At 37.4% G+C, this 26,541-nt stretch overlaps 1 protein-coding gene across 2 annotated transcripts in view; it reads right to left on the minus strand.

The window, feature by feature from the left end:
• Positions 1-26,541, minus strand: part of PARD3B (par-3 family cell polarity regulator beta) — a 387,748-nt gene that overhangs the window by 245,721 nt on the left and 115,486 nt on the right. For both annotated transcript variants that reach the window (XM_058809265.1, XM_058809264.1), the window contains exon 4: positions 12,574-12,677. In XM_058809265.1, coding sequence (XP_058665248.1) covers positions 12,574-12,677 — 104 coding nt within the window. The remainder of the gene's footprint in view (positions 1-12,573; positions 12,678-26,541) is intronic.

The following is a 26,541-nucleotide window of genomic DNA, read 5'->3' on the forward strand; positions in this document are numbered from 1 at the left end:
GCCCTAACCCCAGGCAGCTGCACCAACAGAGCAGGGGAAACAGCCCAGCACACAGGAGGACACCAAACCTGCCAGCTCCATCCCCAGCTCAAAAAGCCCAAGTCATGGCAGGACAATAAACAGTTAGTAAATATGGTCCCAGTTAAGAGGGAGGCTACAGAGGGTCAAGGGGCTGATCCCAACAGTACTAGTTAGGATCTGTGGCAGGTGCCCCCAGGTAGCCAGGCCCTTCTCAAATTTCAGTGTTGCTAGAAAATAAGTTTTACTGTCTAGTGAGCTGTACGGTCAGATTCCTTTGCACAGACATCCTTTCATTACCTGTGAACTGCAATATATTAGGGTCTAGTTCCTATTCTTTTCACAACAATGTATCTGAGGTACAAATTCATTTCTCTTAAAATACTTTCTTGGCAAAGGGCATCACATGAATATATATGCTACATATGGATGTACAGAATTAGTGGGTAGCATTAGTTTATATTGCTTTCCCAAAGACACACTTTCATTCCAACCTCCCCCAATATGTACAGACATTTTTCGGTCTTCTGCTTGGAAATTACTTTTTTTCCTTAGAGAGCTGGTGAAAGCTATGAACTTGCTTTCTAACTTTAATGTGTACCTTTTAACATAATACCTGTTTATCAAAAGCCTAGCTATTTTAAGTACTTTAAAAGTAAAACAAACCTGTTATCAACTGCATATATTACACCAAAGAGTATTTTTCCATTTGGTTTATGGTGCCCAGACTGAAGAGAGTTGCCAACCAGCCCTGAATGTGCATGTTTGGTTCTTACAGAACTAAATACTAGCAGCAATGGAAGAGAAAGCTAGACATGAATTAATCTTGCTTATTAAACAAATAATAAAGAAGTGTTTATGTGGTAGTCACCATCACATTCATATGAATATAGAATGATGTGTAATAAATTCTAAATATCAAATTATTTCAAGAAGAAAACTTAAATCACTATAAACCTAGAGTCTGCAAGTTGCTTCTGACCTTAACAGGGAACCAACAGAGACACTAGAAGCCTGATTACTATAAAAGCAATTTTAACAGAACTAGCATCAATAATTAGATGTTTTAGACAATTGTGTAGTATTAAAAATACATGTAACTGGCAGCAGATTAAATTCCCAAAAGTCTTATAAACTTTTGGAATACTGCCAATATTTTTTTTTAAAAAACATTTATTTATGAGTGCATGCATCTGGTTCTAATGACCTCACTTTACCTGTAAACAGAGTTTGTGTAACTGATGACAATAAAACAATAAAGTTATCAACAGGCCTCTCAAAACAGCCTTGTGAATATGGCAAAAGTAGACAATGAAAGGTGAAAAGGCAGCAAATCACAGCCAGATATTAAGCAATCATCAGGTTCAGTGTTTTGTAAACTCAAGGATAGCTTTGTTATCATTAACATGGTAATCCCTAATCTTACAGTATTTCTTCTGTTCTGAATTGCTTCACAGAGAAAAAACATACCCCATAAATTCTCTTGCATGTACTACCCAGACTATCAATTTGACCGTAGGACAGCATCCACCTCATACCATCCTGTTGTCAATGGATGGACTTGTCTATGGACAGCAATCCAATTTCCCTTCTCTTCTGGATGACAGGATGAACCATTTCTCAAGCTTAACAACAGCTAACAAGAGACAGAATTGTCTGAAGACTGAAGTGGAACTGATTTCTTTTACCCCACGTTAATTCTGCTATTAGAAATTTACAGTACAATTAATAAATAATAAAAATAGTGTATAAAAACTTCTCTGTCCCATTCTATCTCTGCTCCCCTGAACCTCCTTGGTAGGAATATAAGGACTTATAATAAAGAATTTTGCATTTTTTCCACAAGAAGCAAAACACTTCGATTCTAAGTGTTCTCACCACTATCCATCAGACCGCCTCAGTCACCAACATTTTCAGTGTACTTTCTGTAGAATATTCTTCCATCAGATATGCAACATTACTGAATTCGCTCTCTCAGATAAAAATCCCAGAACATCCAAACATGAAGGAAATACAGATACATTTTTACATCAGTCACACTGATCTCATAGCTGGTATTTGTGCCACAGAATTTTCACCAATATCATTAATTAAAAATACTCACAGCTTTGCAGAAGCACACAGCAATATGTGATACCTAGGCAGCTATGGTGATGCTACACAAATCTGAGGAAAATATTCCTATCTTCTTTTAAAACAAATATACAGTTGAGACTATACTCCTTGGCTGAAAAGAATACCATTAAAATGTCTGAGCAACAAACACATCTCTCTGTAAGAACTGTGATATTTCACAGCCTTGACTGATGTATTTATTATCCATATTTTAGCTACATCTTTTAAAATCAAATTGAAGGGAATATCATTCTAGCTGCTGATAAAGAGATTGTTTTTTTATTTGTGACTTAAAATCCATTTAAATCTGGTTTTGTTCCCTGGCCTCTACTCCTTTTATCATGCTTACAATTTCTCATAGATATGTTTTATAAAATTCCCCTTGGAATATGCCTCTTCTGCCTATTCTGAAAGAGAATTCATTTGGGCTTTTAATGGAAAGTGGCAAAAAATGATACAACAAAGACTAACTAGCCCTTGCTCAGTAATGCTGCTTGCAGAACTTACTTTACCCCAAAACAATGTATTTCTATTTGATTCTCATCCTGCTGCTTGAAGGACAGAAAAAGGTAAGCAGATCATAAAAGAAAGGGAGGATCAGGGCTGGAAGTGAACACCACGTCTGAGGAACCTTCACCATATTCTTTGACTAACGTGAAGTCAGGTGAAAAGAAGGGGGTTCCTTTTGTTTCTGTAAAGCTGACAGATGTACCATGAACTTGATTGTACTTGGTTATTCCAAAAGGCAGAGGAAAGAAAAAGGAGGAGGACAATTTATCTCCCCAGGTGTTAAAACACGTAATCATCTCAGATGTACCCAATTAGGTCGATGGAGCAAGCATGCTATGCTGCAAGAAACAGCAGCTCTTTCATTTCAGGTCCAAGTTCATGTCACCCCAAGACAGTTGCTACATAGACAACAGCACAAATACCAACCCAGAGAGTAATTCTAACTCTGAGATACCGTATATGCTCTCAAAGATATCACGAGATGCTTCAGTGAAGTCACATTACATGGTATGGTTCAAATACTCAAGTACAGAGAAGAGGATATTATAGCCTCCCTTGGGACTGACACAAAAAGAAACTTTTTACTTGAATCTTAGAGAGACGCTTGAGAATCCATATTGAAACCTATATTAAATCAAGATGAATTAAGGGCAAAACTTATTGTTACTAGTACTTTAAAGCAGACTATTAAAAAAACACAAGCCACTACTCAAGTTCTTCAGAAAAAAACCCCAAAATAATCTTACAGGAACAACTGTTCCTATAAGGTCTCTCTGGGGAGCATTTTTTTTTTCCTTTATGATACTGCTTGGAATGTGTAACACTTGGAACTGACAAATATGGTTCCTAGGATCTGAAAAATATCATAAGAACAACTGTGCCAAGTGAGACCACAGGTATGTCCATCTTTGAATAGCAGGCTGCCTCACAAACTGCTAATTACTGTCCCTCATAGTAGAGACAAATAGTGGTAACAATTTGCTCTTGCATCAACACATTTATTCTACAGTTTAATCACTTCCTCTTAGCTGAAAATTTGCATATTTGGTTTTTGCATACTGTTTGTTTTAATTTTATTTATTTAAAGTTATTTCAGAGAAATTACACCACTGACGTTACAACAAAAGGTCACATAAGAGGCCAGAAGCAATCACTGCAATTACTGACAAAAATCAAAAGCGGAATGTTTGTTCAAAATCCTGGAGCTCACTGACTCACCCTTACTATTTTAGTCTATATTCACACTGATCTTAGTTTATTATTCCTGACTCCAACAAGTCAGAACACCTGCAATAGCAAAAGGACATAGTACACAGAAGCACTAAAATATTCCTCCCTTCATTTCAGTTGTCAATGTCAGAAATTTTTTCACAGGCACGGCCAAAAATCAGGACCTGCTGCCATAAAAAAATTCTGACGCTATGTGCAAGTTTCAGAGAGACCTATATTATTATTATCACAGCTCAAAAACCTGTAAATCCAGATTAACTGAGACACTAGCTACACAGAAGAACAAATCCCCAGATTAAAGTGTCTGCAACAAGTTGGGTAATTTAGCGATGAAGAGGCCTCACCTAACAAAATAAAACCATAAAAAAGAAATGCCATCTTCTTAGAGTGTAAATAACTGTCAACCCTGTAAGAGAAACAAAGCCACACATCTGACTTTTGGAGAAACACAAATATTAACCAAACAAGAGTAGAACTTCATACACCTGCATTCCAGTGCACTGGAAGAATGACACATTAAAAAATCCAAAATCTTTTTTTTCCTAAAGTCACAGCAACATTTGTGTCTAGGTAAGCAAAGATCTCTACCATTATTCCTAGTGGTCCATTAGATTACTATATTTATGCAAACAGTTACTTAGTAGTAGGCATTTCAGAAGAACACTGACTGAGAACCTATTTTATTTTAGCTAAATGTTTCTAGAGCTTGACAGTAAATGATACGCATGAGCCATGTTGACTGTCATCTTCCACTTTTGACTGTCAGACATGGAAGTAACTTGCTAATGTTTCATTCCAATTTCAGCACCATGAGCCTGTTGCATACACTGCCTGCTAAAAGCTGTTCCAGATGGAATGACAGTATTTTGTAGGACCCCAAAGATGTAGCTATAGAGATGAATATGTGTCAACAGCATTGACAGCAAGACCTTTTTTCCCCTTTTTTGTCAACTGTTCTTATTTCCACGCTTTAATTTTTCTACATTCCCTGTAACACAAGCGACTTAGGAAAACAAAGAGTTTCAGTCTCTTGGCCATCTTGGATCACCTACAATCTTACTGACCTGGCTGCACAAGGCAGAGGACAAGGGAGGAAGGTGTATAAACAATAAGGTATCTTCAAAACCACAGCCAAGGCCCAAAATTAATTTAAAAGAGGAAACAAAACTCACTCTCCTACTAACATAAGAACGATGAAGAGCTTTGATGATTTTCCTAATGAATAGTCAGTAAAATGCCAGCACTCCTCACATTGGAAACAACCTGTTAACAACGAATAACAACTTCTACTGATTACACCATTTTTACTGATAATTTATATACTATGTTAACATCACAGAACATTCATTATTAGCTCTTATTACAATAAATCACAAAAAAATCTACTTTTATCCTGCTGAAATAAAAATATGGAAATTACACCCACTGCTCATTTTAAACAATACAGGTAAAACAATACCATTTCTCTGACACACAGGCTGTGCAAGGAACAAAAAGAACACCTCTCCACACACACACATATGCTGATCTGCACCCTCAAAAGAGGAAATGATCACAGGGCACTTCACTCCTTTTTCAGATGCACAATTTAGTATTCTGACAAACATTTAATTTACATTTTTTAGTTTTTCCTATACAATATAAAATAATTTCTTTTTGACACAGAATGCCACAGCACACAGTACAAGAAGGGAAAAAAAAAGCAGTGGAGGGCTGTAAGGCAGCAGAGAGTATTGAGAAGGAATGGCTTTTGTTATTTCGACAGCCCTCAGCTCGCTGCATAGTTGGATTTATAATATGCTCTTTAAGAGCAGCAGTTTTCATGGTGTAAGAGTGCCACACAGCTCTGGTTCCTGCAGTGCTCACACCAACAACTTCAAAACTAACTCACTGCAGATGTCCCTATGATCATCTAATCAGACATCAAAAGCAATATACTGACAAGCTCCTGTGCTGATTAGAAGTGTTCTATATATGTTTCACAGCATAAACAGACACACAGTAGTTGCTTTATAAATGGATTCACCCACATCAGAATTCCCTTTTAAAAAATTCCAACTGTTTGGAACTCCCCAGCTGAATGACAGAAAATCCTTTTAAATCTCCCCAAATCTTCTCTTCAGTTCCAAATTGCAGTATTTCAAGAGCAAGAGTTAAATTATTAATAGGAAAACTTTTACCGGAAAAAAGTAAGTGCCTTCCAGAATTAAAAAAACCTTGCTGGTCTGAATGACAGCCTAAGACCACAACACATCAGGAAGGCAGCCTGGACTTTACCCTCCAAAACACATGGTAATAGCTAAGATCTATTTCAAAATCTACTTTGATGTCTGATTATTACACATCAACAAGCATGGATTTAAAGCATTACAAGTGCACTAGCACTGCCAGCTCCTGAAAAAGTCCTGTGTTTCTCCCAATATCTGGTCTCCCCAGAGTCCACTTCCTGCAACACTTAAAGAGGACCTGTATGAAAGATGGGGACAGACTTTTTAGCTGGTAGGACAAGGGGTAATGGTTTTAAACTAAAAGGGGACGTATTTAGACTAGACAAAAGAAAGATGTTTTTACAAAGTATGTAAAACACAAACAGGCTGCCCAGAGAGGTGGAAGATGCTCTGTCCCTGGAAGCATTCAAGATCAGGAAGGACAGGGCTCTCAGCAACCTGATCTAGTGAAAAATGTTCATGCTACAGTAGGAGGGATGAAACCAGATGACCTTTAAGGGTCCCTTCCAACCCAAAGTGTTGTATAATTCTACCACATAACTATGGGAGAATTTCATACTGGAATTCCAACATGTACAAAAAGATAAAATAAAACTATCTGACTTATTCCAGTAACAGAGTAGACAAAAGCTCTATCCTCTAAAATCAGACAATACAACCCTCATGGCAGTGCAGTCTCTTGGCTTAAGTCTTAGTATAAATCTGCTGAATCAAGTTATAAACTCTACGGAATTATTCCATCACTGTGCCAAAAAATATCTTTTCTGCCCTGCCCTACTTTTAAATAGCATGATATTTCTAATATTTCTGGGTGGTTTTTTACTAAAATACTCACACATTTTGTAAGTACTACTCATAGCCATAGCATATGTAGCATATCTTTACATTTACATTTGTATATAATATCAAATACAAACAGAACAACTCATGAAGCTGCATCTTTACACATGTGGATGTTATGCTAATTCACAGACTCCTAATCAGGAAGGCTAATACACCACAACCACAATTAGCAGCCACAAGAATCAGAGGAGGTTTTGACCCTTTTTAACAAGAGCTTGAAACATAAAAATGTTCTAATTATATATCAACCTTATTCAAAATTGCAAATTACATGTCCACAATGCATAAAATACAGCCAATTTCAAGTCATATCTAGGCAAAAATTGAAACTGTATTGAGCCACTGGAGCAGCTCTTCAATTGATCCAGCATCTCATTGTACCTTTAAATATGGATAAATACAATTTAATCCGCCAGTCCTATTGATTAACTCCGAGATAACCTAAGCATTTGTCCAGGAAATATGTAACTATAAAAGAAAGTCATGCAGAAAACCACATACTATAACAATCAGCAAGTTAACAAGAGGGGGTGAAACCTTAGTCCCACCAGAATTAATGTGAAATTCTTATCAATTCAAATAGGATCACAATCTTCTGTCTAAAACTCATGACAAATCAAGTCTTATGATAGTAGAGGAAGTCTGTCCCTAGGCAAAAACAGAAACAAGCTGAAGTAACAGCTCCAGAAACAAAAGTTCAGATGTTATATACATTATATACATTAGCAATTACTACCTGAATAAACTGGACTGAGCAGAAGCAGCAAAATGTATTTTTTTCCCCTAACACCAAACCAACACAGCCATGCAATTCAGACTTCCTGCCTTGCTGCATCTCATCCCTACCATGATGGGCAGAGGGAACTTCTGAAGAAAGTAAAGAAAATCTGAAACTGCAGCTCCACTCAGCTAACTGAGGACAAGTTTTGAGCAAGTGTTAAATTCCCCAAGAATGTTTGTTTCTTCTGGAAGGTTTAATCCATCTCAATCCTGCTGCACTCCAGAGCAGATCTCTAGCTGAGATCCACACGACCACTGCAAAACTCACTTTGTGAGGCCAAGCTATTTGCAGCCAGAAAGCAGATGGACCAGCCCTTGGCCTTTGCCAGAGCAAAGCTATGGGCACAGAACTTTTCAGAGAAGTAGAACCACAGAATCCCAGAATGGCTTGGGTTGGATGGGGCCATAAATATCACCTAATCCCAACACCCCTGATACAGGCAGGGATACCCTTCTCTAGACCAGGATGCTCAGAGCCCCATCCAACCTGACCTTGAAAACATCTAGGGATAGGCATCCAGTTTCTCTGGGCAACCTGAGCCAGTGTCTTACCACCCTCACCATAAAGAATTTCTTCCTCATATCTAACCTAAATGTCCCCTCACAGTTTGCACCGATTATTCCTTGTCCTGTCACTACAGTTCTGGACAAACCATCTAATTGCAGGGGTTCCATACTGTTGTCTCTTTATCACAAAAGTTCCATACCTTCATGGTGTTTCTCATGGTCAGCTCCTCAGAGCACTGACTCTTTCTTCACAAAGCAGCCACTGACTCCAGCTCCCTTCTCAACCAGACACCTCCCTCTCTTTTATAGCACTCTTCTTCTCATGCTTACAGCTGTGGCCTGTTAAAGTCAGGCCTGTTCCTAATCTTTGATAATGGGCCAACTGCAACTCCTTAGGGGTAAGATTACTTTCTACACTATCTATTTTCTTATATTCTATCCCCCTACACAGTTCCTGATGAAAAGTCCCTCTACAGCTTCCTTGCAGGTCCCCTTCAGATACTGGAAGGTTCCATGATGTCTCCACACAACCTTCTCTTTTCCAAGCTGAACAGTCCTAACTTTCTCAGCCTGTCTTCAAAGAGGAGGTGCTCCAGGCCCCTTACCAGCTTCATGGCACTCCTCTGGACTCACTGCAAGGTCCACATCTTTCCTGTACTGGGGACCCCAGAGATGGATGCATCACTCCAGGTGAGGTCTCACCAGAATGGAGTCAAGAGGTGGAATCCCCTCTCTAGACCTGCTCATCATGCTTTTTTTGCAGCCCAGGGTCCAGGTGACTTTCTGGGCTGCAAGTGCACACTGCTGGCTCACGTTGAGTTTTTCATCACTCATCACCCCTCGAGTCCTCCTCTGCAGGGCTGCTCTCAATCACTTCTCTGCCCAGCCCACAGGTGTGCATAAGCACATTAAACTAATTCTGTATCCCTGAAGTCCTCTCTGGATACCTAGGGAAGGAAGTTTTAATTCTTGAAAGCCTGGCCAGGGCTCTGTGATCCTAACTAGGTGGAACAGCTAAAGAGTAGCTTTAATAAAGTAAAAACTTCATTAACAAATACTTTTTCTTCAACACAAAGAACAAATTCTGATGTGTGTTACCCCTATTTTTCCATGATTACTGTCTCTAAATTTTCCAGTGGCAGCTATCACAATAAGGAAAGAGAGGTTTGGATGAAAAAAGAAACTCAAATTTTGTACCATCTGTTAAATGACTTCCAATCTGAGGGAACAGATGCTGGACTTCACTATCAGTTTTTGATTGATCTAGAAGTACTTTGTTAATTGGGGCTAAAACTACAGCTAAGATGTGTCAGAGAAAATAGGAAAGTATAGCTCAAATTCTCCTCAAACTACCTGGCCACTCGGAAAAGGTTTTGTTATTTTTGTATTCATCACTCAGCATTAAAAAAAATCAGATCTTCCTTTGAATAGATGGGACAACATCTGAAAAACAGAACACATCCCCTGGTTGAACACATACTCTACCATAAATACTGTGAACAGCTCAAATGGCTCATACCAGTTCACCTGAATGGGATAGCAAAGTTCTTTTCTTGTATTACTGCATGTTTGCTGTCCTATTTCATGCATTACTCATTGTACTACTGAAGTGCACTTTCCAGAAGGTAAATCAGCATTGTCTTCAGAGAATCCCATGCTCGTCACCTCACAAAAATCTACTGAAGCACTGGTGTGTCAGTGTAAGGTATATGGGTATTGCTACACAGAGCCCACTGCCAGCTCCACGTGTACCAAACACCAAAACACCAGAAGTGCCAAAAAAGCTCAACTAATTATGAAAGTCAGTTTCAATTACAAAATAATTGCTAAGATAATTGGGGCATAAATACAGAGACTTAATTTTCACTTACATGCACATGTTTCATCTAGCAACAGCTCTGGGTTTTCTAATTTGCATGTGACTAAAGGAAGCAGCTCAACATGAAAAACTCTGGTTCGTGGCAAAGGAAATTCAGTATTAGTTTTAAATTTTCAGCAGCAATGTACAGAACAAATGAATTTTTTCTAAATAGTGTTTTAACACTTGAAAGACTACAGCTATTTTCAAAATGCAGTGTTCAGTTATTTCTGCCATGTTTTTTCATTTGTCAGATATTGATTTTTCTGCATGTTTTAAAACAATCTGTACCTAATTTAACCTATGTTTTTAAGCTTTCTGTGTTTCCCAGAACATTATGCCAAAGCATATTTCAGTATGATTGACAATGAGACTTTTAGAAATGGTACTGTTGCGAAAACAAGAGTTAGAGTAACGTATTGTGCTGTAATAAATTTTTGCTTTCACAAAAAAACCAGAACAACACCAAACCACAACTCTGAACTTTCTGGGCCTCCCCCCACCTCCCCTTTACATGATATATTTTTAAAAGTCCTTCTCCACCCCTGTTACTAGTCCAGCTTTTACTGTCACCCCTGCAGCTGACAGATGAATGCTCTGATAAATGTATTTTAGCACAGGGAATTCCTTTAGGCTTAGAGGACTCTTTTGCACTGACGCAAGTCAGTGAAGCATGGTGATGTTTTAACCTCCAAGTATTACTGCAATCCTCATATAATGGCATAAAATGCACTTGTCACCACTAAAATTACATAAAAACCCCAACTCAACAAAATGCTATTTTTTCCTTCTTGATGGTCTATAAAGCATTGAAAACACAGCCTGGAATGAAACAGATTTTACTTATTTTTCCACTCTTTTGTGTCATTTTTATGGTTATAAAATACCAGGGGCGAGCATTACATACTGACGTACTCACATTACATGTTTCTCAGCTTTGCCCAGAGTCTAAGATCTGCACTGTTAACCAAGAATTCTTCTTTGTACTTTCATTTATGAGACTAAGTCAGTATTTCATTAATATGCAAATGCTTGCAACAAACATCAAGAAAAACATCTTAGCTCAAACAGGTCTAACAAATGATGCAGAACTTAGACAAAGTTCAGTCCTGTGTAACATCATAATCTACTTGGAGAGTCACTAAGACTTTTAAAATTGCACCACTTACCAAATAACACAAGCCATTGTAAAATAACATGCACACAAAATATTTAGATGCACATGCATTTGGCCATGCAAAGAGAAACAATGAACAGTCAACTAAAATCCTGTGTTGGCCTTCAGAATTATAGTGTTAGAGTGAGACTCCTAGACATTATTTGCATGCAAGTCAGCTGACTGTGTATTTACTTCCTTTATTCCTGTGAACTTAACTGAAAGTTTGGTCATAAATACACCTTCAGCTGAAAGGTTCCCACCTCCAGCATGTCACTGAACCCCAGCTCTCTCCCCCTATTCCCTAACGTGCCAACACAGCCATTTGTGGAACATTACTCTAGATTAGTTGTGATCTAGTCTGAAACATCCCTCCTGCACCAAACAAAGACCCAGGGTTTCTGGGTCTTTGCTTTTTTTTGAAATAAACCAGCAACAGATTGTTTTGCACAGCTGGGGACAGGGAGTGAACTGCAACATTGCATAGAGAATCTAGAGGGGAAAAGGCATAAATATTACAAGCAAATGAAAACAGCAGCATCATTTAAGCCAGAATTTACGTGGTCTAAATAACAGCAGATCCAACAGAGCTTTCTAGGCAGACACTAAAAAATAGCTTTATTCTGCTCGAGACACTTATGTATCCCAGCTGACATTGAGAGGTTCTAAAGAATGTCATTAGTTTGTAAGTAATGTAGGAACACTTCCCCCACACACAAAGCTTCAGGTCTTAATACTGCAAAGTAAAACATGTGGCCCAAGTGTGACTAAGACAGCACCACTTTAAGATTAAAGACAGTCTGCAATATGAATATGTTTTTGCTTCATTTTCACTAATTGTGGCTTTGCAATAGAACTTAGTAATAACTATACTGAAAACAAATTTGTCCTCAAAAGGGAAGAGTCTGGTAAAACAGAAAAGTGAGATAAAGACGAGACCATGCAGGATAGTAGCAGGGTACCAAAGATGACAGAAATGCCATTAGAAAATGAGAGAAGTCAAAAAGGATGCGAGACCAAAGAAGCAATGGTAAACTGGGCAACATGACACTGAACAAATAATAACTGCTGGAAGTTCAGTCCATATTCCAATGCCTTATGACACTATTGAACTTTATATAAACCACTTATTTTAAAAAAATATATATATATACAGAACCACTGTTAATTGATTGTATCATCTAAAATAACTATTTTTTCCAGAGGAAATTCTCTACTTTACAGAAAATGAGTATGATGCATTTTGTTATAGATCCAAATACATACTACTATATACCAACAGGTAAGAAAGGTTTTAGTCTTAAAAAGGTGAGTTACATGACACCTACTGCCACAAGATGCTTGAGAGCGTGGTCACTGGGATGAGAAGCACTTGGGAAGTCAGGTGCACCCAAGGCTGGATCACTGCTCCTCCGTACCAGGAGTGGTGTGCCTGTGAGAAAAAACAGAATTCAAAGGTTCAGGGATGCTAAATTAGCACAAGGGAAAGCTTCATGTGGTTAAATAAGAGACGTGTGCAGAACTTAAATATAAACTTATCTGTGGTAATATCCACCTGTTAAATTACTAGATTTGATAGGGTTGTACCATTTCAGATTTACTTAGCTAAAGAAATTATAATATTTTTATGCACTGATGTAATAGACCTCCACCCATGAGCTACCTAAATTAGGTAAAAACTGCTGACAAACAGGAGAAAAAGTCACCTCCTCAAAAAAACCAAATGACTGGTTGCATGTATCTGTGACCACATGTACCATCAAGTGACCAAAACTGAGATTACAGCTGTCAGTTATAATACTAATTACAGTTACTGGGGCTGATGGCAGCCATAATTACTAGATCTAGAAAAGAAGTTTGAATATGTAACAGTTTTCTTGTTAGATGCTAACAAAGCTGGAGAGATTCTACCTCATTCACTTTCAGCAAAATGTTGTCAGTACAGCTGGAATAAATACCTCATGTCGATAAAGGGCAACCAGAGAACCCAGTGCTCTTAACCCTTCCTCATGGTAAATTTTTATATGCAGGTAATCCTTTCTCTGCTCACTTCTGCAGGAAACCAGTAAGAAAAGCAGAAGTAAGACTTAAAATTGTGTCCTGGTATTAAGGGAATGCTTAAATATCAGAATGTGAATATTGGTTTTTCGGCCAGGTGATTATCATCTTAGTACCAAGAGCTATCCATGCTATTACAAGGAGGTTGGGTAGAAATGGACTGATCACCAAATTTTGTGTGATTTTCCAGAAGTGTCAACAGGTAAAAATGAACCAAATCTCTCCACCCAAATATGCTTGTTCTTCACATAAAGCTGAGGAGAAATTGGTTTCTCTGCTAGGCATATTTGGTACAAAGGTATACAAAAGCTAAATATAAATTACTGCCTTCTTTAAGATAAATACCTACACCTGGTATATTTCTGGTGGCCTGTGTCAGATTTTTTGTCTGTCTTCCATAAAACAGTTTGAAAACAGATGCTGAAACATTTCTGTATGATTCAACACAACCTGGTGACCAACTCATTTTGACATAAACATGAACAGAGAAACTACTGAAAACCCTTTGCACTGGTACTTTTATTTGTAAAACCTGCACAACTCAATGAGCATGCGCTTTCTTATACTCTTCAAAGCCGTTATCCCAGCCCCCTTCCTCATTTCTGTCCTCTTTTTTCCAAGGTGAGAAATCCACAGTAACTCAAAGAGGTTACAAAAAATTCCCCACAGTCAACTTAAGAGGACAAAGATGGGAAGGGAGTGGGATGAGTGACCCCACACAGAAAGATCATTTATATCAAGCTCATCCTCCTCCCAAAGCCAACACTCTGAAATTAGATTTCTTTTTTCTGAGCTGTCTTCGACAACTAATTCCTCATTTCTCTGGCTGAGAGAAAGATGAAAGCTCCCAACCCTGTGACTGCTGAGAGACAAGAGCCCTGCTTGTTCCAGAACCTTCCAGCAGCTACATTCCAGGTGAAGAGGTCTCCTGTACCACACCACTTCAGCACTTTTGTCTGCTGTCTGTAGTGACTGCTTCAAGATCCTCCTTCTTACCACAGTCCCCATCCTCAGTTCAGAAGATCTCCTTTCACTTGTTTTTGTCAGTGTTTTCCAAAGAAACAGAAACAAAATTTACAACTATCTAAATTTTGAAACCAACGTCTGCAGGAGCAGCAGGATTATAGAGAATATTGTTCTCCAGTTCGGGAAGATGGCCTTGCAGCTATTTTCTTTCTTTTTATTCCTGCAAATTTTTACTTATTGCCATGAAACAATGACATTTATGGTGATCATCTGGAATGCTTCCCTACTTGTAGAAAAACAACTGGACTTTTTGGCTATTATATATAATGTTTTCTCTTTTCCCAGTATGTTGTAAATTTTAGGGTCCTACAGATCATTTTCTCCTTGAAGACAAAGCCAGATTCTATTTTCTTCATTTTTTAAATGCATTAACAGACATGTAACATAATTTCTTGTACAGAAATATCACACATCATAACATTTCTGTGAAACAAGTCAGCTGTAGTCTTTAGTTAAAATTATACAAAACAGTCCCTCTGGCCCTTATTGTTTTACATGTGCACACCACAAAAACACAAAAGGAACCTTTTATTACACAAAGATAAACTGAACCTAAACGTTCTTGTTAATAGGAGAAAATCCATGGCAAAGAGGACAAAGAGATGAAAGAGATGAGAAGAAAGAGATGAGAAGAAGCTGTACTGCCTCTCCTTTTCAGGAGAGTCCCTTATTCCCTTTCATGAGAGAGCAATTCTCCACAGCTCCTGGAGCTAATGAACTCTGCTCCATCTCCCCTCATCTCCTGTGTGGCTCGGCTGTTCCCTGCCATAAGAACACATTCCATGCTGCTCACTGCATTCCAGCCTGCGCCTCTCCCACAGGCTCCTTTCTTTTTCCAGCCTTCCCCACCTCCTCTGCACTGCACACTCAGGTCTCTTGAAAGCAAGCACACTCCCTTGCATTCCCAAAGAGAAAACTTCCCACATCTACTGCCCCAGACTGAGCCTGGTTCAGGAGCTGGACCACATCCACTATCCATACATACCTTGAATTCATTCATCTTCCTCAGCCATGAACACAACGTACTGAAAAACCATCAGCAATACTGCTTATTACAGACATGCTGTAGAAAATTGCATGCATTTTCTTAAGAGATTCTGTCATCCATTTTCTTCTGTCAGGAAACAGAATGCTGCCTTTTCCTTACAGCTTTCCTTTAGTCAGGCTGCGTTTCCACATTATTCTACTCACGCTCTTACATTTGTGCTGAACATTTATAACAACCAATGTAAGTTCAAGCACAAAATCCATCTTTCCATGCATGATGAGAGAGAAAGAAACTCCTTCCTGCATACCAAGTTTATCATAGAAACACATTTTTTAATAAACACTACTGTTTTGTGCCAGAGTAGCACTTTGCATTTTAAACTTAGGAACTCAGTTCTAAAAAATAGTTATCCTCATCTTGCAGCAATGCATCAGGAATTTGCAGACAACAAAAACTGAAACACATGTCCAAAATTTTTTCTCATAATGACAGCCTTTAACCTCCCATTCTTTAAAAATTTGCAGAGTACCTTTTATTATAGTACCATAGCACCTTCTAAGCACGTGTCAGCCTTACTCACAACACATACTGTGAGACAAAGGTGATGAGGAAAAAGTCCTGCAGTTATCCTTGCTTAAAGTCTATCACTTATTTTCAACCTATGTAGATCAATCTTTTCTTTTTGCTAGCATCACCATCAAAAATTAGTATCTACACAGACTCATGGTTAACAGTGTATTTTCCCTGAACCCTTATGTTTTGGAAATATTTTTTTTAACTGCAAATATGGTTGAAACAAGCATATGGTAGAAACCACACTTAGATTTAAATTGGTTGCATTAGGGAAGGAAAAAAAAACAAACCAGAAGACAGATTTCTGCCATTTGTATACAATTAGAAAGTGAAAATTTTCATAACACAATGGCAGAAGAAACATCTCCATACCAGATGTAACCCAATTGTCTTACTTTGTTTTGCTAGTCATTTAAATTTCACAAAAAAAGCTGTACACATACATTAACACATACCATGACCAGGAGAATGTGCTCTGCCTCACTGAAGCCCTCTGATAGTTCAAAAATCAGCATCTGAGGTTAGGGGGCCCTGACAAACCAGAAGTGATGTGTTCAAGAATACTGTGCAACTGCAGGTAAACAGTGCAAGATCTGGATTTCCAGACATGAACATGGTATGGGGAACTTTGGAGCTCCAGCTGCCCCTGCTGAGATCCCCCTAAGCTCTACAGGGTTTCCAGACTCTGAGTTCTAGCATCAGATTTCAGGTCTACATTTAGACAGTTGAGTACCACTCAAGATGACCAATATCACAAAAAAATATTATCCTTTTATCCTATCCTTTCTTTCCTTCATTTCATTCATTTGCTCTAACATCTCTTTGCTCAGGAAAACACAGTCTGCTTCCAGCCAGAAATCCCTTTATTTGAGATTTAGGTTGTAGGTTGCTGAAAAATGATGAAGACAACCAGACTTTATCACCCACGAGAATTTTTGGCAGGCTGAGCTATCTATGATGCAGTCAAATCATGTACTAAAAACTGATTTTAGCAATGCTTTGGATGCAAACACTCACAGATAACTTTTAGGTAAGCTGACAAACCAAGGAACGCAGGAAACACAAGCACAGGTGTATTGTGCTACTGCACAATCATGTTAGTGACAACTAACATGGTTGGTTGGTTTGTTTTTCTAGGTAACAGGGAAGGATTACTCTAGAGCCAAACTAAAGATACAGTTGGACAGAATTCTATAAGTGGGCAGAAAGAGATTTACAATAAATCACCTAGGCAGTTAAAGCCATAATTTAAAATTCTGCTCCTGAATATAAAAATGCTGACTATGATGGGAAGAGAGCTGTCCATCAAGTGTATATCAAACTATCAGCTACTGAAGGCCATACCAATGACAATTACTCTGCTGCCTGCTTCCAAATTACCCCTGCCTGGACAGAAAGAAATTATTTTCTTACCTGCAGATGCCTCCAAATATTTTTCCAGAGCTCCATCTGAGCAAATCACAATATTTCAAGCCAGTTGAAATAAAACACCTAAATACTATATGGATACACACACAAATGTAAAATTGCACCTCAGCATGGACAGTTCTTGGCTAGCAGAGCTCTGAACAGACACAAAACAAAACCATTTATATTGAAAAGCCAAAACTGCTTTTAAACTGGCCTTGTCATGAAACAGGTCTGGCTCTGGGAAAAAAGTTACAAGCAAGCTTTTAATTTATATTTAAAGGCATAAATTATTAATATATGTGCCTATTTTTCTCCTTTTTATCAGACAATTTTTACATTAACAGGCATACAGACAATTCTTCCAATCAGCACTTTTTGAGAGCACTAAGCAATCAGTGTGTGTAAATTTGTTCACCCTCAGATATATTGCTTACCACCACCTGAGGCATTATGGAATGGTTCTGCCATGTAGTTCGAATGTAGCTGACACAGGCTTGTATGCTCTACCTTGCGTTGGTACTGCACAGCTTTTTCTATTTTTTAATATTCAGTGCTATGATGATGTGACTTCTGTGTTTAAAGCTAACTCAAATTCCTTATAATAGCACTTATCTATACAATTTCAAATCTACAGCTGTGCTTCCCAAAATGCACAGTACAATTGTTAACTTCTCATGGATAGAAGATTAATGAACTAGGATGGCATCACAGTTAAGACAATTGACTTAAATCTACAAACAGGTGAAAAACCAGTTCCAGCAAGAGCTGTCTTTTACACGTCAACCCAGCAGAGAGTACTTCCTTATCACTCCAAATGAAGTGTAATTTTTCTTACAAAGAAAAACAAAAGCAACAGCCTACAAGTAAAATTCAGGAATGGCTTCAACAGGTGTTGTTGTGGGGTGATATTTTTCAGTGTCAGTTATTTTTAAAAAATTGTTTTCTCTGGTTCCATGTGCTATAATGTATTAAGTGAGGTTTCAGTTATGAAAGAAGAACTGTTCTCTCAGTTTTTATGACCAGAATGCAATTTCTTTGGTGTTAACAGGGTCTAATGAAACAACTATGGAATATTTACATTTACAGCTTTGGCAGTTTCAAAGATGGACATGTAAGAATCACCTAAACATATTATTTGAATTCTATAAATCCTGTTTTCAGGATCAAAATCCACATCCATGCAATAAGAAGTAAATCACTTCTCAAGGCGCTAGCACATACCCATCTACAGAGACTGTAGAAATAATTCTGGTACCTTCTTCCTATTTAAACAGTTTTCTCAAAAGAGCTTCCAGATGGACAGGACTTGAGTTTGGACCTTAACCAGGTATACTTTTCTTTCACTTAAGGTCATACCATATGCCAGATAGAGAGTAATTCAGGATCTTCTCACCTCTATAAACACAGTGCTCCTCATCAGACAGACAGAAAGCACCCAGACTAACTGCAGTCCAGGGAACAACATGACTCTGCTCCAAAGGATCCTGGCTACAGGTGCCACATGGAAGAGACTGGGTAAAGGGGAGGGAGCTACAGCAGATTCCTGGAGCAAGGATCAATCAGCTCACAATAGGCAGTTGTGATTATTTCTCCCCTGCCCCCTCCAACTCAAACTCAAGGAAAATGTGCAACTCCTTCCCTTACTGGGCAAACTGATCATGAGTTTTGTGAAAACACATTGGCTATTACAAAAAAGAAGCTGCATTTTCCAGTATGGGCCAGGCTTTCTCTTATTCTTGTACAAATGAAGCATCTTCATAAATCAAAGTATTTTCCATCTACTGACTGATGTACATCCCACGATTTCCATATTTAGACACAAGATTAAAAGTTACAGCCACTTCAAACATCCTATGTTTTTCAATTATTATTTTGAGGGGAACAAGTGTTGTGGTCCATTAGAATTTCCCTACACACATATACACAGGGTGTTTGGCTTTAGTTTTGATTGTTTGTTTGGGAGTTTTGTTGGGGTTTTTGCTTTGGTTGGTTATTTTTTAATATCCTTCCAATGGCATTCAGATGTCAAAAGAAACTGAACTCCAGATATACTTAAAACACAAGTTGTCTTAGTCATCCAATTTGCTGAACACAGCAAGAAGTATTCATCTTAATAAAGACATTGGGTTTTTAAGCAGCATATCACCTGTAGTTACTGAATTTAAATAAATCATTTTAGGGTAATATATCCTATAAGATTTTAAAACTAATAGATCTTAGACTCTCACACCTTATTTTTATTCACAGATTGAAAGGTGAAAATAAGTATTTCTTCTATTTCAATTCCCAGCCCATTTCTCAACTTCAAATGAAATACTTAATGAACTGTACTAGTTGAATAAACTGACACAAAGAAAATATTCTGTGCACCTGCAAAAGAAGCCATGCTGCCAAAAGCTGGTTTAGCACTTCAGCAAACATCAGTTACAGGTGCTTATGCAGTCACTTTTCCATGGTTCAATGATTTAATTTTCTTTAAAACTTTGGCAGCTAAACTGTACAGCTTGAATATCACTTTGGCAGCATTTTATTGCAAGTAGTAGAGTTGCAAAGCAATTTTTTTGAGTATTTTAACTGTATTTTAAAGGATGATCACAAATTACAGCATTAGGACACATTTCTTCATAATTAAATATGACCGGTGTTTTACATATCTAATTTAAATTAAGAACCTTTTCTGTTTTGATGTTTTCATAAAAAGAGATGTCTTACTCTTGCAGGTACTATTTTCTATTCTGGTCATGGTAAATTAGTTTTAGTCTTAAATTTCCATCTTGTTCCTGACAATTTTCAAAGATAAAATAGTGAAACCTCCTGCATCTGAAACTTGAACATGAGAGGAGCTGTATTGGGTCTACCTCACCCAGTATCCTGAATCTAACAGTGGTAGCAAAGACTCAGGGACAAAGCCTAAGAGTGTTGCATCCTACCAGGCTGCAAAAAACAACCTTTGAAATATTTCCAAATCTAGACACTGTGGCATCTAGACAACCATATTTCAAGACACTGATGAGCCATGTCCTGTGAAATTGTCTAGTCCTATTACAGCTCATCAATCTTTGGTGTTTAAAATCAAATTTTATAGTTTAGTTGACTGCTTCATAAGAAAATCAGCGTAGGTTGTTTTGTGCAATTTGTTGAACAATAGTTGTGTTTGATACTCAAGTTTTTACATGGTGAGGAAACTGAATAATAACTTTTTATTGATATAATACCTTCAGGCCTTTAGCTGGAGTCCCAATTGTTTTAACTTGAACAATTTAAACTATCCATCAGCCAGGCATAGCAGGCTCATTTTCTACCTGAAATACACATTTTGCCATATTGCCTCAGAGCTAATATACCACAAGTACTGTACAGAATTATAGACATACTCTCCTCTGTCTTGCTCAGCACTAAAGGGTACTGACAAAGACCGACCTACAGTTTTGAAGTATGATATCATACTACAGCCTCTCAAAACCCTCAGCTGCAAATACTTAGCTAAGTGGGTTAGTATTTTTCTTTTTAAAAGATACTACCTCTAAAATCAGCTATGCATCATATTACAAAAAATACCAACAAAACCAGCAACATCACAAAATCCATAAAAACGGACAAAATCTGAGTAAAAGCACTGACATCACACAGAGTGTGTCAAAAAGCACCATTGACTTTGATAATGGAATTTACTCCATTTTAAGTCCCATTCATTACCTTCCCCAAAACCTTCCCCAAGGCAATAAAAGGCTGGAAATCAACATCCCAGCTAGAGAGCTACTGCACAAAAGTGTCTAACTTGCGATGGAAAAAGATTTTTCTCTCTAGTTAACATATTTTCATGGAGATACCCATCTTACTCCATAGTAAGGCATATTAAACCAAGTCCAAAGGGAACAGAGACAGGCAGAATAATTGATGAGGAACAATCTTTTGGGAAATCAGAGACAGAAGGGCTATTAAAAAGAGAAGAGATACTTTAGTAACAAACTATGCTCATAAATTTATTACCTACCCTAGCACTAAATTCCTGGTTACAGTGAAAGGAAGGAAACACTGGCTTGTTTTGTAAACAGGCAGCTCAAAGACAGAAAAACACATGGAAATTTTATATACATCTTTACAGAAACCATTAATGTATTATTCTGCTGCAATACAAAGATAAAGCAAAACTCATTTCCATGAATCAAGGACAACTAAATAAGACCAAGCTTAAGTCATGAGGTCAAAATATACCAGACTTTCCCTCTGACTGAAATGAAAAGTTATCTTCAAACCTTTAGCTTGCCTGAGAACAGAAACCATTTGTTTTAGAAATGCAAGTAGACTTGAATTTATCATCACAATTCTTTTAAAGCAGATTACACTGGATGCCACAGAGGAGGAAAATCTATCAAGTACAGTGTCATCCTCACAACGCCTATGGCGAACAGCAGAGAACGATACTTGATATCATTACCAGGAGAGGAACCACCCAGTGCACTGAAAGAGAACACAGACATATTTCCTTAAGGAAATCAGCAGTATTCCCTCAATCCACAGAAAACAGCATGTTCTTCCATAATGCATTTCTTTTGAAAAGTACCAATTTCAAAATGTCAGTTTTTCCAGGAGATCTTACAGGACAGAATTGTGACTTGAGTACTGTACACTCCAATGTACTGACAAACATCAGAATGCTCAGCCAATAAACTGACATTGCAAGATTAAGAAGAAGAGGGTGGCTTTCATGCAAGAAAAAGCGTCTTTGCTATTTACTCTTGTATGCTATACATAAGGCATTAACAACATTTGGTTCATCAGGTTAATAGTTTCACATTGTATGTTTTCACAGATTTTAAAAATACATAATAATGTAGTTTTCTCTGTATTTAAAAACATGTATCTGTGTTTGTACAGATCTGCGTATCTGTAGTATCTCAACTCCAACTTGAAAGAGGACTAATCAAATAAATGTTGTTTAAAATGCCCCCAAGCCCAGTTACAATGCTTCCACTTCAAAGAAGATGAGAAAGAAAAGAAATTCCTTCCGAGCTCTGAAGTTACACAGAAATTGTCAACATCCGTACCCTGGAGGTAACAATTTAATCCCTGTCAGGCCTATCAGGGCAGAAACTTCCAAAAACTCAGGGAAGAAACCTTCCCTTCAATTCCCTTAGACTTCAAACTAAGACAGTGTCAATGAAAGCACCTCTGCTGACTGACTTAGCAACCCAAACACATAGGGCAAACCAAAGTGTTTTAAACAATCCCATGAAGCACAATTTAAACTAGAAAAACCCCAAAACCACAGGAAAACATTATGCTGAGTATATTCTCTGTCTGAAGCACCTTCAAGGCAATTCCATAACAGTGCAAAGTAACCTTTCCCAAATGTCAAAATGACACGGCCAGAACACCATCAATTGCATCAAAAATGGACAATGAAAACCTTCTAGGCTTCTACTCTTATTATCCCACACTAACTAGCCCTTCTGTGGGTTGAAACATTGCCAGAAATCTCTGTCTTCAGGAGAAAAAATGTTCATTGAGAAGATGCTACATTAAATGTCCAAAACCGAAAGAACTGATTGCCCAAAAGCACAAATGCCTGCATGTAGCTTTTACTTCAACTACCATTAGCATTTGTAAGCTTATTTTAGGAGAGACTGTAATCAGTCATTCCAATCATTATTTTCACATAAGTCTTCCACTTGCCTAGACCACTGATCAGATGTGCAGACATGTACCTATAAAAGGAGAAAATCTCAGGGATTTGCTATAAAACAAAGTCATGCAAAATTTGAAATACTGAATTTAGACCTTTCAATGGCAAAATCAAGACACTGCCCGATTCAACAGTAAAAGTTTGCAAAGGGAGAAGTTAACTCCTGTAGTTTACAAGAGTATTTTTTTAACCTGCTATCAGTAACTGTTATGAGGAATTATTTCTTTATCTAAACTCAACTTTAAATGAAGTTATTTGTTAACACTAGCAAAGGTATCAATTAAGTGCATAATTTTATTGTAATTACCAACAAAGTAATTTGTCTCTGCTTCCAGACAGCACTCAGAAAACAGCTTCAGATTCTTCAAACCAATTCCCAAATAAAGGGAAAAAGAATAAATAAAGCAACTGACCAAAAAAAAAAAAATCATGGAGATGCCCACTTTAACCTTACTTTTTCCACATCTTAGCTTTCAAAATCAACGAGCATCTTCGAATGCTGCATGTCTTCTTCTGGACAAAATCCTGACTACTTAACACCAAGGAGATGAGCAAGACAAAAGCAACAACTAATTTTGTGTGTACTCAACCACCAAATGAAGCAAACAAAACACAGCCAGTCATGAGGGCATTTCCAGCTTAGAGTGACTTGCCCATAAAACGGATCCTCCATAAATAAATTAGTGTTCTCTCCTTCCTGCCCATATGGACTGAAAAGGAAAAAACAAATTGACATAATGAAAATAAGTCCCCCCCCCTTCCTGTTCCACAACCCACCATGTGGAGAAAACCACTAGAAAACAACAGTAAACTATGAGGTACAAAAGGGAAACAGGAGCACTACTGGCACGCTTACAGGTGCACGGAAAATTAAAAGACAGTTAATGAGGGCCATAATCTCTTTCCCTGGGATGTGTGTTACCTTACACTCACCATGGGCTGAAGTCATGCAGCTACAACGTATTCAACACACTGTGATTTCACTGCTCATTGCAGGGTTTTGTCTATACACAGTTTTATAACTCAGAAACGTGGTACCAAAAAAAGACAGTGAAGAATTTGTAATGGTATTTGGGGTTAGAGATGTTGAAGTTTATCTCCAATACATTTTTCAAATGTACATCAGCTATTTCAGCATTTAGTTGCCTGTATCATTCTTTGAAAACTGTTGTCATGGCCACATCATTATTCTACTCTTGCAAATTCTGCTCACAAGAAACAATAATACAAGACAAGCTCTGCTGCCATCTTAGCAACTGTCTCAATGCTCTCCTATCTACAGAAATAACTAAATCAGTAGATCAATTTCTTCCCTGTTTCAAACAGCTGCCTGAACACATTAAACAGTTGTGTGCTTCTCTAAATTTTGTCATATATATTAGCAGGTGCTTTATACCATTTGTATTGTAGCATGAAATGTTTTCTTTACCCGAGTGCAGATTCTGTCAAATTGGGATTTTTGCTTTTTGACTATTAAAAGACACTGTCAGCAACAGCAGCTGATAATCCAGTGATGTGTGGCAGGGAGGGAGGCACTTAAATCTGTTTGCACCTCACCTCGTGTTATGGACGCAGAAGATGCCATGTCCAGGAACACTTGAAGTATTCCTGCATTTTTCTTAAATTAAATATAAGAACCCACTATTACACTTGTTTGGGAACAAAGCTAGCTTTAAAAGTAGAGCAGTGTTTATTTCAGGGAAAAGAAAACAAATAGCTGAATAATTTCCTGAACTGTTTTAAGGAAATACATACTAAGAAAGTAATTTGATATCAAGTAAATTAAATTTACTTTTTTTCTCTAAATTTTTGCCAATATATGAAAGCAATGTAAAATATAAGGTTATTTTAGCTTTTGAGTGAAATATAAGATTGTTTTTAGTCTGGCTTACTTTCAGAGTTACAGATGATAAAAGGAAAAATAAAAGGTAACCAACTACATAATGGACAATCTATGATTTCAGACAGGCAAGCTGATTGCTATTCTAGAATAACAAACAGGAAAACACCCTCAAAGAAGTAACCATACAATAAAAAATACCAAAAAAGTAAAATTATTGCCATCTCTATCTAAACAAGAAGGGTTTTAAGATTTGGTATAATACACAGTTAACCTAACTAGGTCACATATACAATTTGTAAAAGACGGAAATGTTTTAAGGCAGTATCTCATGTGTCTGTTCTAATCCAGTGGCAATTCTCTCACGTCTTACAACAGCAGCGTTTAGTTTCACGTGCTTATTAAGCACCAAGCACTAAGTATTACAGAAGCAGATCGTTTAGCCAGGCATTATTTCTACATAAAAACATGGATCTGATTTCATAAAATATAAAATATCCAACAGAAATTAACAGGCAAAATTGTTCCACAATCTGAGAATTCACATAACAATGCATTTCCCTCCTAAAAGCATTCTGGAAAAATACTCGGAAAGGTAAGTGCACAACAGTTCTTGAAGCACAGCTCTAACATGGAAAGCAACACTTTTTTCCTACATATATATATTCAATCACATCCTTGCTCCCAAAGGAAGAATAGTTTTATAAATTAATATTATTTATTTCTGCTAGCAAGTGGGAGTCCATTCAATAATCAGACAGGAAGCCAGACTACTGTGGTTCATGCATCAAAGATATTGATGCAACCAATTTGTCCTTCTATTTCTTCATTTACTTTCCAATTTGCCTCTAATGGAAATAGTCACATAATTTAAGGACCAGGCACTTGCACACAAAAGACAAAGGCAAAAATTATGTCCAAAGAATTGTAAACCATGAAGTAAAATCCAGAAGAGAAAACAACTACATTTCAGAGTACAAACTAAGTTACAGGACTAACAGGTAGAAAATCTTTCACTTACCCTGTAAAATAAACCATTCTGAAACAGAACTGAGGAGACAAACCCACTACATTTATGATCTCTTAAAATAAGAGGGAAGCATAATTTTAACTTCAAATATACGTTAGCATTGCACTGAAAACAAAAATAGAACCCTCACTGCTCTTTGTACATTATATTACATCTGCTTTATGCTCTCCAGCAGGATTTCATAACCACTAGCAAAATAACTATGTGGCAGCCTACTAAAGAGCTCAAGAGCTTGAGCCCTTAACTGCTTTACATGAAATTGTGTGAAGCTGAAGTACTCCTCTCTCCAAACCTCAACTTCTGTAACAATAGTATGCAAGACTAAACACGTGGCTTTTTTTAACTAGTGCTTAGAGCTAGTTGGAGAACAACCTCTACTTTCTGAAACATGCTAAAATATGGTAACAGCACAATTTAAAAATATGCAAAAAATTAAGTGGCAAAACTCTTAACCACTGAACCTTAAGCTACAAGCTATTCTGTATCTCACGCTTACCAAACATAGACAAATACATGCAAGTTATGTCAATAATAAGTCTTGTCTCAAGATATGAGTTCTGAGAAATTCCTGTGTGTCATTAAATATGGAAAAATATTTTTCTGTTTTAGAATATGGAAAAAAACAAGATACGATCCATTAACACAAATTTTACTCTAAAAATTCTCATGCAGCTTGAATTTTAGA

The sequence above is a fragment of the Ammospiza caudacuta genome, chromosome 8 (assembly GCF_027887145.1).
Source record: "Ammospiza caudacuta isolate bAmmCau1 chromosome 8, bAmmCau1.pri, whole genome shotgun sequence".
Classification (NCBI taxonomy): domain Eukaryota; kingdom Metazoa; phylum Chordata; class Aves; order Passeriformes; family Passerellidae; genus Ammospiza; species Ammospiza caudacuta.